The sequence below is a fragment of the Schistocerca piceifrons genome, chromosome 1 (genome assembly GCF_021461385.2).
Source record: "Schistocerca piceifrons isolate TAMUIC-IGC-003096 chromosome 1, iqSchPice1.1, whole genome shotgun sequence".
NCBI classification, from domain to species: domain Eukaryota; kingdom Metazoa; phylum Arthropoda; class Insecta; order Orthoptera; family Acrididae; genus Schistocerca; species Schistocerca piceifrons.
Window position 1 is genome coordinate 1,238,975,028 of NC_060138.1, and position 16,681 is coordinate 1,238,991,708.

General features: G+C 39.4%; 1 protein-coding gene across 1 annotated transcript in view; it reads right to left on the bottom strand.

The window, feature by feature from the left end:
• Positions 1 to 16,681, bottom strand: part of LOC124782008 (zinc finger protein 37-like) — a 148,290-nt gene that overhangs the window by 109,242 nt on the left and 22,367 nt on the right. Inside the window, exons 3-5 of the mRNA XM_047253906.1 lie at positions 10,397 to 10,534; positions 5,185 to 5,298; positions 2,017 to 2,124 (exon numbers count right to left, since the gene is read on the bottom strand). Coding sequence (XP_047109862.1) covers positions 2,017 to 2,124; positions 5,185 to 5,298; positions 10,397 to 10,534 — 360 coding nt within the window. The remainder of the gene's footprint in view (positions 1 to 2,016; positions 2,125 to 5,184; positions 5,299 to 10,396; positions 10,535 to 16,681) is intronic.

The following is a 16,681-nucleotide window of genomic DNA, read 5'->3' on the forward strand; positions in this document are numbered from 1 at the left end:
GTTCTCATTATTCTACAGACAATAAATGAAGTTTTTTTATTATTGCCCACAAATATCCATGCACGTTATATCATTTGTCAGCCTGTACCACCCTGCACTGGAACAACTGACCCAAATCCTTCGTCAGGGCTTTGATTATCTATCATCAGGCGCTGAAACAAAGGACATCCTACCCCAGATCCTTTCCACCCTTTCTAAAGTGGTGTTCCATTCCTCAACCTTCACAACATAACTTGTCCATCTCTATGCCACTCCCAATCCCTACCCCTTGCCAGACGGCTCATATCCCTGTGGAAGGCCCAGGTGAGAAAGTGCCCAACCCATTCACGCAGCACTTCCTATGCCAGTTCTGTCACAGGCTTATCTTACCCCATCCAAGACCAGGCCACCGTGAAAGCAGCCATGTTGTATACCAGCTATTCTGCAACCACTGCACAGCTTTCTATACTGATGTGACTATCAAACAGTGTCCATTAGGATGAGCGGCCACCGCCAAATTGTAGCGAAAGAGCAAAGCAGATTACCCTGCGGCAAATGAAGCTTACCATAATATCCTTCATTTCAATGGCTGCTTCACAATCTGGGCCATCTGGATGCTCCCCTGTGAACTGCACAGTCAGGAGTTATGCTTACAACACATTCTCCGGTCCTGAAATTAATCCAACTTCAACTTATGGTAGCATACCGTCGCCATGCCCTCCACTCAATCGTTTCCATCCACTGATCCTATCAACTCCTCCCTTTTCGCATTCCCTCACCCTCTTTGTGTGCTGCCCTTTGCCAATGTACCCACCTGTCCTTTCCTGTTCCCTGCTCCACTCCTTTTCCATTCATCATTCCTTCCTTCCTCCCCCACCAGCCTACTCCCAACTCTACACTTGGTAGTCTAGTCCCTGCATACCCCACCAGACAGCACTCTACTCTCACCCACCCACACCTGGTATCAATCCCCGTTCCATGCACCAATTCAGATTGAGTAACTTGACTGTAGAAATTATTTATTTCACTATTGCAATTTTGACCTCTGGGAGTTTTCCAGTGGTACTGCAGAAGATTTTGCTTCACACATGTCTGAATTTAAAATATTCTGATGTGTAAACATGTCATCACCTGGTGCTACTGTATTTCTACAGTGAAAAGGCCTATTTTTGATGATGACATGTGTACATGTCGGAGGATCTTAAAAGTCCAACATATACTGAAGTAAAATCTTTCACAGTGCCACTTGAAAATGGGCCACAGGCAAAAACTGCAAAATAAAAATAAATAATTTCTAGAGTCAACAGCGAATATGATGTCCCGTTTGGAGCTGCCAGTGATAGCAGTCGTGTGTGTGACATATGCTTGCTAATGTGAATGTGTGTGTTTGTTTTCCTTGCTGAAGAATGCTTTGGACGAAAGCTATAATGTGTAACAGTCTTTTCGTTCTGCCTGTCTGCAACTCAATGGGCCATCTTTATAGTGAGTAGGAATTTATCATTTTACAAAGATAGTTAATCTTTGACTCTAAACACACGGCATATTGTGATCCCTCATCCATGTTGTCATTAGCCCACTGTTACCAATCTGTTCCAGCGTCATTTTTCTCACTTAATAACTAAGGACTATTCTGACAATATTAGAGAAGGAAAGTTGCTACTCACCATATAGCGGAGGTGATGAGTCACAGATAGGCACAACAAAAAAATTCACACAATTATAGCTTTCGGCCATTAAGGCTTTTGTCAACAACAGACACACGCATACACTCACGCAAACGCAACTCACACACACAACTGCAGTCTCAGGCCTATCTGTGACTCAGCATTTCTGCTATATGGTGAGTAGCAACTTTCCTTCCCTAATGTTGTTACATTCTATCCTGGATTTTCCATTGTTTGAAGGAATATTTTGAGTTTCACAGCAAGCACAACTACTTTACATAACACAAGCTGAGATCTTCAAGTTGGGGCCCTAGCAAACACTGACAGCATAAAGACAAACAAGTTCTGCACATAAAAGTTAATAATGCCTCACCTGCTGAATGGCACGAGGTGCACGAGGTACAGCTGACACTAAGCCAACAATATGACTAAGGAACTCTGCATTGACATCATTCATTGGAGTAGATGAAGGAGTCATCACCTTTCAATGAAGAAAATTATATAAATAAATATCAAAAACCAGAAAACAAAATAATGAACCTGAAACTAAAAAAATAAAGAAAAATGAAAAAAGTGAGAAAAAGAATTACTTATCTTTTATGCCTTTCTGCTAAGGTCACTGAAGATGCATTGGCACATTTGACTCACTCATACCATACAAATAATGACCCAACTATTTGGCCACAAACTAATTAAATGAATTCACTGTTTTACTGTAAACTTACAGCACTAACACATTCACAAATTTAGCTGAACATTACAGAAGAATACTGAACTGCATCAACACCTTACAAAAAATAGTTTACCAGCAACACCAACACTAAAAAACAAGCAAGCTATCAGTATATAGCAAACGCAACTTTCTTCTCATGGAGGAAAATCTGTCAGACAAAATGATCTAAAATGGTGTTACAAATTTGTAAGTTTGGTATAGTTTACATGACACTTACTTGTGCTATGGAAATATAGTTTAAAACATACGATAATATACATGCTAAGAGTATATACGAGTGCTGAATGCCAGTGAAGCATACAATGTGGGCTTGAACTACTACAGAGAAAAACTACCACTATCTTCTGTGGGTAAAGTAAAGCAACAAAAACAACATACTGAATACAAGGTTCTAACAACAGATGCACTGTAGGAAGAACACCAGATCTATAATGTGATTGCAATAACTTTCTTACTCACAGAGTAGGTGGGGAGGGTGGAAGCACCACTTTCAGTCAACGTGCAGCAGGCTATATGGCCACAAATAGTAGTGTGCCACATAGGGAGGGAGGGAGGGAGGGAGGGAGGGAGGGAGGGAGGGAGAGGGAGAGAGAATTACAGGTGCACAATTATATTACTTGCGATCAAAAAAATCTCATTTTTCATAAACACGAAATGACAAATTCTGCCTCAAAATACAAAAATGCAAATTTACCTAACAAATGCTATTTCATACAGAATTTATCCAAATGAACTATGAAATCAGGGTCAGTTTGAAATAGCCTTATTTTCTACATATAAATATTGAAAAAGTAACCAACTTCCAGTTACTGGCATTACATAACATCTGGCAAAGAAAAATTTGAAAAGAAACCCTATGTTAAGAAGGTGTTTGCAAAATAAACAATACAGCTATGCACAAATGCAACGAAGTATCAGTGTGCTCATAAATTGAGCTCACGTGCCACGCCATCTGTAAGTGGTTGAATGGTCTCTATGACTTCATTATGTTGCCAAACTCAACAAGCAACGGTGCAGCACCCATTATCAAATGCTTTGTGCCTCCACTCTGCTTTCAGTTGTGTGTTGGTCATCATGTGGAATGTGTGAAGTTACTAACCCTGGTCCATCACAGGGTTTGACTATGATTCTCACAACACCAGAAGGGATTAGTGATCCCTTTGACAGTTCTGTATTAACATAATGTGGGTGTAGGCTGGCTGTACAGTGAGAAATGGGTGAAGCTTGTTCCCCCACACTGCTCTTCTCACCTCGGGCAGTCTTTGTTCTCGTTTATTTACACTCGCATCCAACTGTCACGTTATAGTATCACAAAACCAGTAATATATTTTGCCCACATCAAAACTCTCCCTCTAAATTGTAAATAAGATTACTTTAAGTTCTACTATAAGCACCTTATCGGTGCCAGCTGTAGCATGTCAGGACTGTGTCACACAGCTGTGAGTGTCCACTAAACAGCTCTGCGATATGCTAATCAGAAATTATATACCACAGATTCAAAATTGATGTTCTGTTAATTTTGTAATTATTGAAAGAGGAGGAAGAAAAAAGATAATGTCGAGAAAAACACTTTAAATCAGAGAAGCACACTGTTCATCAGCAAGACAACTTTGCTACTTCTCAACATAAACAATCATTTGTTGAAAGCTTGCATAAAGCCAAAAGAAGAAAACAAGCAACAACCATTTCAGAAAGAAAACAGTTGAAGTTTTTCAAAAAGCAAACATTCCACTTAAAAATCTCTTATTACATTATATTATTTTATCTCCAACCACTTTTTTTTCCACGAATCAATTTCATCTTCAAGCATGTAGTGTGGGACTCTAAGTTTATATGTTTAATCATTTACAAAATGATATAGATGCTAAATTCCCCAAAAGCACAGCAGAGTCAATTTCCTGAGAAATGTCAGTATCACTGTTATCACATGCAACCCAACACGAACTGTGACTTAAATAACGCAGATAACTTTTACTTAAAAGAGGATATGGAAATGCAACAGATGAGCCCAAAAATGCTTCACTTCACCACTCGTCTAGCTAGTGCCTTGTCATGTAATATGCAGTATATAAGAGTATGAATAATTATTTATAGCCCTGGACACAATTTCATGGAAGAGGATTTTTCATCTTCCAAAACTGCACACTTTATTTCAATTAAACAAGCAGGACAAACATATTGTACCATTTCCACACTGCTTCTCAAGTTCCTAGCAAAAGATGTAACACGACAAGCTTGTAAAACCCAAGAAAGAACCGTGATTGGATAGTGGCTTGTCCTTCACTGCAATATCACTGCCCTAATACATCAATCACATAATTATTACCAGAGTTTAAAAAGCTTACTAAAAAAGAACAAATAAAAAATCTTAAGAAATTATGAGAAACTATTACAGAAAGAGTTAGATAAGATTTGAGTAATCAGTTAAGCTAATTACATTGGTTTCTCTTACACTGTATTAGACAGATGAATATATTAATATTTAATATCTGTCAATGTAGTACAAATACGTACAACCTATAGAAAGGCAGTTCCATTTTATTGTATTTCTATTTTATACTTTACAACACACTTGACCTAAGAAAAGTTCATAAATCTGAGGAAGTGATACTACATGGTTCAGAGTAAACAGCCCACAAAATAAAGAGGATACTCTACCCACACTTCGGAAAGAGAGAACATTTAAAGCAGCAGAATCTTCACGTATTTGTCTGCTCACAGTTTTTAGCAAATTATATTGAAATAAGGAAAATAGGGACTATTTTCCCCTCTCATAAAAAGGAAGTTTAAATAACATGCAGCACAAACCTGTTGATATCTCACTGGTGCAATGCTAAGTGATGGGCGAACTGGACAAGTAAATTGTTGAGCAAATGCATCTGGACCTACAGTATTGGTTACCATTAATGGTTTGCTCTGTTCCTGGAAAATGCAACAGTAGTTAGCACAGGCGAGAATAATTTTCCACTCAGAATTGTGAACTTAACCACAATATTAAAAAAAAAAAAAAACTTTTACAAATAGTCACTGGTCATACACTTATTTACGTTAACTCATGCATATGCCTCCCCCCCCCCTTCCCCCTTTCTTCCAACCACACACATTCCTTGGTACGTGCATTCAAATTTCAGCCTTAACTTCAACTGCATGCACAAAGAAAGTTCATGTTTCACCAACAGTTTCAGAAAAGCTTGACAGGTTTGTGGGACTTGCACTGTGTGAACATAAACCCTGTCTGATATCTGTGGATCCAATCAGATTACCAGCACATTATTAACAGATAAAGTTGCGGGCTGAACATAACTTGAAATTCTAGGTTAGCAATATATTTTATTAATAACTTCATATCTTCAGCCACAATATTTTTTTTTTCCAAATTACTGCCCAAAATAATTCAGAGGTAGAGATATAACATCTATCCTTATCAACGACAACAACCAAACAGTGGTCATGGAACAAGTCCACCTGGTTGTAAAGCAAACAGCTCGACAAACATAGCTGACAAAGTGTGAATCTGGCACTGTCAAATACAAGACAGTGAGAACTTGTGTCACGCAGCATTTTTTGTGACTATATATTTCTTGCTTAGCACTCGCAGTCTGGTATTTATTATTCTAGTTATTGATTAGTGCAAGACTTGGTTCTCATTTTAAGGTCCGCCAAGTTTAACTCACATTCTGGTATGGCCATTTCAAGTTCAAGTTCAAGTTCAACAACAACAACAACAACAACAAAGCCCCTCTCTTAATCATAATATATTGAGACCCCTGCAACAGAACACTGCTTATCAGTTGGCCCCAAGCACAGGCCTTATCCTTCTATAAGGAGGCTAGCAGAAGCGGTTCACAAAATTACCATCCAGTATCACTGACATCCACCTATTGTAAAGTCAAAAATGAGCAGAGGAAAAATTTGTTGATTTTTGCCATACCCGGTGTGGTCGGTTCATGACAAACCCAGTGCTGTTGGTTCACAACAAACTCTTTTTTTTTTTGCAAATTTGGTGCTATTTTCATTATTAAATCTCAGTCCGTTGCATGGTAATTCAACTAATATGACAATAAAAACAATTTTTGGCAATATTATGTTGGACAGATAAAAAAGCACCAGCAGAATATGTACATGAAAGAAAGTTATAATTATGCAAGCTTTCAGAGCCAGTGGCTCCTCCTCCTGGCAGAAGGGTTGAAGGGTAAGGAAGTGAGGTGAAGGGAAAGGGCTGGAGAGGTCTAGAAAAAGGGGTAGATTTTGGAAAAGTCACACAGTACCGCGGGTCAGGGGAGACTTATCAGATGGAAAAACAGATTGTTGGGAATGCACTGGACGATATTTGAAAACCTGAGGGCTTAAAGATGGAAGACAGAGATTACTGCTAATGCATCAAGCATGAGTTAATAAAAGTGAAAAGCTAGACAGGTAAGAAAATGAAAGATGGAAAGATGAAGAAAACTGAAATGGAATGAAGGAAGTACTAGTTACTGTGAAGAAATGCTGAGGTGAAAGAAATGAATGTAAATTACAGCCAGGTGGATGGCAAGAACCAAGGACATGTTGGAGCAGAGTTTTGAAAAACTGGTGTGTGTGTGTGTGTGTGTGTGTGTGTGTGTGTGTGTGTGTTGGGGGGTGGAGGGTGGGGGTGGGGGGGTGGGGAAGCACCCAGATGGCACATGTGATGAAACATGGTCCGAAGTCATGACTGTCATATCGTAGAGCATGCTCTGCACCAGGATATTGGGTGTTACCAGTATGCTCCTTCTACCTATATCCATTCATCCTAACTAATAACTTGATGGTAGTCATGCCGATGCAAAAGGCTGAACAGTGTTTACATAACAGCTGGTATATGACGTGTCATTTCACAGGTGGCTCTCCCCTTGGCAGTATATATTTTGCCAGTTACAGGACTGGTATAGGTGGTGGTAGAAGGGCTAGTCTTGCAGTGGGAATGGTCACAGGGGTTGGAACCATAGGGTAGGGAGATGGGTGCAGAAGATGTGTAAGGTCTCCCTACCCTGTATCTCCTCTCCCTACCCTATGGTTCCTACCCCTGTGACCCTCCTCACTGCAAGACATGCCCTATGCACTCTCCTACCACCATCTATACCAGCCCTGCAACTAGCAAAACATGTACTATCAGAGGGAGAGCCATCTGTGATACGACACATCATATCAGCTGTTATGTAAACACTGTTCAGCCTTTTGCATCAGCATGACTATCACCACATTATTAGTTAGGATGAATGAGCATAAGCAGAAGGTGTATACTGGCAACACACAATATCCCGTTGCAGAGTATGCTCTACAACAGTAATGACTTCAGTGCCGGTTTCACCACAGGCGACAGCTGGATTCTTCCACCGCACACCAGTTTCTCACAGCTCCGCAGCTGGGAACTAGCTCTACAACATGTCCTTGGTCTTTGCAACCCACCTGGCCTTAATTTACGTTAATTTCTTCCATCTCAGCATTTCTTCACAGTAACTACTCCTTTCTTCACTCTGTTTGCTTTCTACATCTTTCATTTTCTACCTGCCTATTTTTCGCCATCCAACTCCCACTTCTGTTACATACAATGCACTTAGCTTTTCACTCTTCGCAACTCGTGCGTGATATTTTAACAGTAATCTCTGTCTTACATATTACTCTGCTTTCCACTTTTAAGCTCTCAGGTTTTCAAATATCATCCAGTGCAGTCCCCAACAATCAAGTCTTTCCTTCTGATCCCATCCAGTAAGTCTCCCCTGACCCGTGGTTCCAGGAGACTTTTCTGAAATCTATCCATTTTCCTAGACCTATCTAGTTCTTTTCCTTCACCCCTCTTCCTTCCCCTTCAAACCTTCTGCTGGAAGAAGGCCACCGACTCTGAAAGCTTGCATTATTATACCCTTCTTTTATGTGTGTTCTGCTGCCGCTCTGTGAATAGATTCTTCATCTATCTAATTACATAATGGTAACTGAACTGTCATTTAAGGGTTATATGAGAATCTGAGTCTTAAGAGGACTACAAGTCAAAATGCAGTATTAAAATTCAATAACTGTCAGTTACAAATATTAGTAAACTGACATCCTCATCCTCAGATTTAAAACCTTTTTTATATGGCAAAATTACAAAGTTCACATTATTTCACTAAGGATGTTAATTTTGCATTATTTTTTGTTTTATAATTTCTGTGAAACTTTCCTGTCCCTAGTCTTAGAATATATTCTGAGATAAAACAATGACCTGTCCGAAAAAAATTATTCCTTCCATCAAAACCAATGTGGAATCTGAAAAGATCCGTCATGTGAAACGCAACTAATAGTTTTCGCAATCATCATCTTGTAAGCACAGCAATTAGGTGGACGTGTAATTTTTGCCTTCTGAGAAACATCTGACTCACTACCACAACAATGTTTATTAACAGAAGTATCATAATAGGGTGAAATGAAATTTGTGAATGGACTGAGTGTTTCTTGGTAGAGATGATGCAGCACAGTATTTTGAATTAAGAACTACCGACAGATGTAACTTCAAGTGTGCTCCTGGGGAGTATGTTGGATCCTTGCTGCTCATACTGTGTATTAATTAGCTGAAGACAAGATTAAAAGCAACCTCACACTTTTTGCAGATAATGCAATTATCTATAAATGAAGAGCTATCTGAAAAAATACTTGCACAAATGTTCAAAGCTTGACTGGTAACTTGCTTATAATGCCTAAAAATGTAGAACAGTGTGCTTTGCAAAATATAGAAACACAGAATCTAGGGATGATTATAATATCAATGAGCCTCAATTGGAATCCATCAAATCTTAAGAATACCAAGTCTAACAATTTGTGGATACACTAAATGGAATGATCATGTAGGCTCACTTGTAACTAAAACAGGTGGCAGACTTTGATCCTTAGTATGATACTGGAGAAAACACAGTCTATGTATGAAATTAATTACAAAATACTTGTGCAACCCATCATAGCATATTCCTCAAGTGTTTGGGATCCATAACAAATAGGACGGATTACATCACATTCTAAACTGGCAGATGGTTGAAGACACACATCAATTATTTCACACAACACAAAAGCTTACTTACAAAGTTTGAAGCACCAGTATTAAGTGAGGAATCTAGGGATCCATCACACACCCTTACTAATTTCTCCTGTAGGGACTACTATGACAAGGTTAGGCTAATTACAGTGCACACACAGATTTTTAAGCAGTAATTCTTCTCACACTCCATATGCATGGGAAATTGGAAGAAACCATAATAAGAAGTAAATAGGTAATAACTTCTTTCACGAAGTTCACAGTGATTTCTTGTGTGATTTAGCTGACTGAGTTGTTGATTCTACATTAACTTCAGCAAATAGACTAACTTCAACAGCAGTCACCTGAAGATGGCCACAAATCTCACTGCCAACAATCTGTGCAGAATCAACAACTCTGCCTGTGCCAGTTCTATCAAGAATAACATCGATTACGAATTCACATGGAAGCCTTTCATAATAGGAACCGCAGCCTTTATAAAATCTTTTGCACATGATAAATACCACTTATGGTTGTCAATGTTTTTATTAGTTGTGAATGCATTTTCAACTTTTTGGCATTTTCAAGCATTCATACAAGTTATGGCATGTGCTGGCAGTATTACAAGCAAGTAAAGTTGGGTGGACCGTATTTTGTGGTCATGCAAATAAACAACTGTTACCAACAGAATTATTATTATTTTGTGGGGGTGTGGGAGGGGAGGAAGAGTGAGAGAGGCCACACGAAGTCACTTTTGTTGCTCCATTTGGCAGATTGAACACAAACGCAACCATTGGAAGGCACCTAACTATAGGTTCCATGTTTGTTAAAAATCACATTCTTAGACTCCCATATTAGAAGCAACACCTAAATAAACAAAATACATTAAACAGTATCATTTGTAATAGTAGTTTTCCTGGATTGTATAACCAATTCATCCAATAAAGCATCATGAAATAAAAACAGGGCCTAAAAGCTAACAGTGTTGTAACACCGAGTGGTAAGGAAACTAACCTGTTGCAAGGCAGAAGGGAAGAAATTGCCACTGTTAACACTGGGTGCCTGAACAGTACCAGATGAAGTAACAGCAGGAACTTGCGCAAACTTCTGTGGTCCAGCACTGCTCAACAGCAGAGGTGTGACAGAACGTGCCTGCAAAAACAGAAAGAAATTTCAGACAACAAGTCTGCAAGTGTAACAAACTACAACACACAAATGGCTTTGTGGATGAAGATCTACCCTGCAATAAAGTGAATACTGTATTATAATAGCTTAAAATAACAGTTTTCGAATAAGAGATAGGTATCAAAGAGAGAAATAGAAAGAATCTAAGAGAGTAACAGACTATTCAGAATTATTAAAAATGACAAATCTCATGCACAGCAAACAAAAGAGCAGAGTCAATGTTAAGAGCAGGTCAGTTCACGTAACTGTAAAATCTAAAGCTGTTTTGAGGTCAGAGACCATCATAAAGAAGAGTTACAGTCAAAGACAAACCAAAGTCATAGAAAAAAGGAAGGAAAGACTAAAACAGAGAAAAATTAATATATTACCCACAAAAGGGATTTACAGAGAGAATGTTGAAAAAAGATGAATATGATTCAAGTTGTTATAAACTATCCATACAGATCCATAGTTTCGTTCCATTTGTTTAGAAATCTAAGTGTGCCATTTATAAGAAAGGAGAAAATGAAAGAATTTCTGCAATCTAATAAGTAACATTGGTGCTTTCAATAGTTGTTCCACAATGAACAAGCATTCTCCACAGGCTCGATTGGAAAAAAGATTAAAAATTAATATTAGGTATATTTTGTAGCAATGGTATGATGGGGTGAATAGCATCAAAGAGCTGCACATCAATTCAAGACTTCTAACAACTGATGATAATTTTAATGAGCATTGCTTTTTTTCTAAAATCATCAGCCAATGGAGAGAAAGATTCCCTGAAAGATTAAGTTGTAACAGTGTGATGTGATTATGGAACTACAGTAGTACAGGGTGAGCACAAAGTCTTGCCCTGATTATAAAAATTTATAACAGGATAACCGTTCGACATAATAAGTTACATTTGATGCCATTACATAAGTTAGTGTTACTAGTTGTTTTTTAAGACCACTTACGTTAGTAAACCTCAATGTGTGCTCCCTTGGTAGCTCGGAGAATATCGAGGCGGTATTCCAGTTCCCGCCAGGTGTTTCGTAACATGTGTTCTGTCACAGTACCCACAGCAGCTTGTATCCTAGCCTTCAGTTCATCGACATCAGCAACTGGTGTGATGAAGATTCTGTCCTTGATATAGCCCCAAAAGTCAAGGGGCTTAATGTCTGGAGAGTGGGGTGACCAGGGTGTTGAACCGTTCCTTCCAATCCACCGATCTGGACATTACTCCCCTCTCCTGACATTACGCCCCTTGACTATTATTTCTGGGGATATGTCAAGGACAGAGTCTTCTTCACACTAGTTGCTAACATCTACAAACTTAACACTAGGATGGATACAAGCTGCTGTGGGTACTGTGACAGAACACGTTACGAAACACCTGGCGGGAACTGGAATACTGCCTCGACATTCTCCGAGCTACCAAGGGATCACCCGTTGAGATTTACTAATGTAAGAGGTCACATAAAAAAAAAAAAAAAAAAAAACTAGTAACACTAACCAATGTAACGGCATCAAATGTAAATTTTTATGTCAAACAGTTATTCTGTTATAAATTTTTATAATCAGGGCAAGACTTTGTGCTCACCCTATATTATGATCTTGCACATATACTGATGAAAGGAGCACCCTATATAGCTTTGATTTGATATGATAGCCAACTGTTACAGCTACTTATTGCACATTCCACAGATCCATTTGCACATTCGCCCTAACAAAATGACTCGGTATGAAACTCATATCATACCCTAACTAATAGTTCCTACATTTGCCACTAGTCATGGTCAAATTTTACAATATTTGTAAACAAATGCAACAAAATAGCTCAGCCCTTCATAGACATTACTGACTGCCAGTTACCTATAACAGTTAAGGTTATCTTTTTCAACATAAAAGTATGAGTATGACAGTTAACGTTCTACTGACAAGTTGCAAGTGTAATGACCTCTTGCACTGCTGGCCTGTAGGTGGCAGTAAATACTTTTATACATATGGACCAGGAGTAGTTTCAGCCAGCATGCAATGTGAAATAAACTAAAACTGACTACTGCAGTACTGCAACCAATACTTAACAGAAATTATTTTTGAAAAGTATGAAATGTATCACAACTAATGTGGAACATTCTGAATAGTAGCTGATGTCATTAATTTTTCATTTCTCATTTTTTCATTTTACTATTATTTGTCTGTGTTCTGTGTAAATGTCATATGATCACAGATTGTCCTTACATAAACACAACATATTAACACAAGATGATCAGAGTATCAAAAAAAATTAATAGTATGAAATCCCAAAAGGAGTATAACAATGAAAATAATAATATTAAAGCATAAGAACTTACTTCATTTTTCTGATTCAGATTTTCTTCATTTTTCCTACTCAGATTTTGTTTTTTGATGGCAGTTATAGTGGTCAAAACACTTTATCTTGCCATCAATATCTAATTCTACTTCTTTTAATGATAATAATAACAGCATTCATCTGATAGGCACAAATAAATTCAGAGCAGATTTATTTTAAATTTTGTATCATCTTCTTCATGAATTAACTGTACTGTCCTGAAAATACACTCCTGGAAATTGAAATAAGAACACCGTGAATTCACTGTCCCAGGAAGGGGAAACTTTATTGACACATTCCTGGGGTCAGATACATCACATGATCACACTGACAGAACCACAGGCACATAGACACAGGCAACAGAGCATCCACAATGCCGGCACTAGTACAGTGTATATCCACCTTTCGCAGCAATGCAGGCAGCTATTCTCCCATGGAGACGATCGTAGAGATGCTGGATGTAGTCCTGTGGAACAGCTTGCCATGCCATTTCCACCTGGCGCCTCAGTTGGACCAGCGTTCGTGCTGGACGTGCAGACCGCGTGAGACGACGCTTCATCCAGTCCCAAACATGCTCAATGGGGGACAGATCCGGAGATCTTGCTGGCCAGGGTAGTTGACTTACACCTTCTAGAGCACGTTGGGTGGCACGGGATACATGCGGACGTGCATTGTCCTGTTGGAACAGCAAGTTCCCTTGCCAGTCTAGGAATGGTAGAACGATGGGTTCGATGACGGTTTGGATGTACCGTGCACTGTTCAGTGTCCCCTCGACGATCACCAGTGGTGTACGGCCAGTGTAGGAGGTCGCTCCCCACACCATGATGCCGGGTGTTGGCCCTGTGTGCCTCGGTCGTGTGCAGTCCTGATTGTGGCGCTCACCTGCACGGCGCCAAACACGCATACGACCATCATTGGCACCAAGGCAGAAGCGACTCTCATCGCTGAAGACGACACGTCTCCATTCGTCCCTCCATTCACGCCTGTCGCGACACCACTGGAGGCGGGATGCACGATGTTGGGGCGTGAGCGGAAGACGGCCTAACGGTGTGCGGGACCGTAGCCCAGCTTCATGGAGACGGTTGCGAATGGTCCTCGCCGATACCCCAGGAGCAACAGTGTCCCTAATTTGCTGGGAAGTGGCGGTGCGGTCCCCTACGGCACTGCGTAAGATCCTACGGTCTTGGCGTGCATCCGTGCGTCGCTGCGGTCCGGTCCCAGGTCGACGGGCACGTGCACCTTCCGCCGACCACTGGCGACAACATCGATGTACTGTGGAGACCTCACGCCCCACGTGTTGAGCAATTCGGCAGTACGTCCACCCGGCCTCCCGCATGCCCACTATACGCCCTCGCTCAAAGTCCGTCAACTGCACATACGGTTCACGTCCACGCTGTCGCGGCATGCTACCAGTGTTAAAGACTGCGATGGAGCTCCGTATGCCACGGCAAACTGGCTGACACTGACGGCGGCGGTGCACAAATGCTGCGCAGCTAGCGCCATTCAACGGCCAACACCGCGGTTCCTGGTGTGTCCGCTGTGCCGTGCGTGTGATCATTGCTTGTACAGACCTCTCGCAGTGTCCGGAGCAAGTATGGTGGGTCTGACACACCGGTGTCAATGTGTTCTTTTTTCCATTTCCAGGAGTGTATTACCAACCTAAAATGTATCAAGCATTTACAGACATTGTATCAGTAGAATAACCCAGTCTTAGGTTCAATCATAAAGGTCTTTATTCCAATGGAGGAACAATTTTTTCTTAATAAGTGACATAGAGTATATTTTCTTTCCTTTCAGTTGGATAAGAAAGCTACAGTGTCAACACTGATCACTTGCTGTAATCGATACACGAGGTCTGTGGAAGATTTAATCCTTGTAGGCGGGGAGGTAGGCAAAAAGCCAGATAGCTGGCTAAACATGTATGTTCAACAGAAGATAGTTGGAAACTGTATCTTTATATGAGCCTGCAAAATAACATTTACTTTTCTCGTTAAAATTTACATATGACTTTCTAATGTACAGAGGCTCTTCCAAAGAGCCACACAGACCAAATTATGAAGCACTTACTGGCATGTAATAAACATGTACAAAGCCACGAAGTTTATAGGATTTTAGTATTACAAAAAACAATTTTAACTTATTCTCTGTCAGCATGCCAACGTGGGAAGAGTTACAAATTCAAGTATAGTCGAGCTTGATACATGTGTGAAGATGCCACTGATACACAGATCACAAGATCCATTGTTGTGGTGGAAAGAAAATCATGTGTTGTTTCCCACACTGTTTGAAATAATGAAACGACGTCTTTGTATTATGGCCACATCTGTTCCATGTGAGCATATATTTTCAAAGAAGGGGCAAACAATAACAGACAGATGATCCCGTCTTTCAAGCAAAAAAGTATCAAAAATGAAATTTCTAAACTACAACTTAGAATAGGAACACAGATCTACTCAGAAATGAACAGTAAAATTTCAACTGATTTTGTTCTTCTCTGGACAATGTGCACTGAATTTGTATTTGTATTTTGTTTAGTCCACTAAATCCTACATGTAGCTACCTTACAAGAATATTTTTTTCAGATTTGTTGCATACAGAAGACATGTTTTTGCTCACCATTCAGTGAGTAACTTTTTTGAGAATGTTATTTATTTATGTGTTTGAGAATAATTACCTGATTTATGTATGTATATGTTTGTGTGTTTATTTTTGTAAATGTGTTATGTTTGGTTATTACACTATACACATCTTGATACTTGTGTATCATAAATAATTCTCAGGCAAAATCAACAATGGTACTTTCATACTTTTGTTTTTGGCGTTCAGATACTGTGATAAAAATTGCATTTCAACAGCACCTTAGCCTCATCTCTGATTTCCTGGGGAAGTTTATAAAGAAATGATAATACAACTGCTTGCCATGTATACCTGAGAGAACTCCATATATCTGTACCTCAAACTAACTTCTTTAGCAAGAACTGTAAGTGGTGCATAGCCAGGCCTGCCATGATATAGGTATCACAAAGGCATTACACTGTATGAATTCTTTCAAATTTTAGTCTGGATTTTATACTTTGGGGAAACGTACTGATCTCCGCATTTCAGTTACCTTGATATGTTTTAACATGTTTTCCAGCTCTATCAAGTGAACATAGTATGAGATGTATTCAGCTAACTTGTGAATTTTTGATGAAAAACTGCCATACTTGACCATTGCGCTATATGCTCCAGCCTGTTATGGTAATTTTTTGATATGTGTGCATCAGTCACTTTGCATCCTGCTCTGTGTGACAAACAATGGAAAATTTAACTGTGAGTAAGAAAAGTGTGAATGGCACACCCATAAATGTTAATTCAGTGCCTTGCTTTCCAGAATGTTACTCAATGAATTCTATCTCATGATATGCCTTTTCAAGAGCACATACAGATTATCACTCACAAAACTTGTCAAAATTAAGGCAACATGTTTGGAAAAATCTCTTATGTCAAACATATGAAGTATTTCCTCGGCCAATTGGAAAGCATGAAAGTCACGACACTGAAGCAGTGCATTTGCTATAGGAAATACGGAACTGCAGAGACACCTAAATGAAAGTTTCCTACTTTCTGCAATATGATTGGTGCTCTTGCACCTCATTTGTGTTTTTATGACAATGTTTATACAGCAGACACTCAAAATGATATATGTAATGTGAAGACCTATACTATTACAAAACACAAACTGTTTCACTGTTTTGAAACATTACAGTGTTCTGTTTCATTTGTTTCGAAACAGTTATGTGTTTCAGTTTGCCCATCTC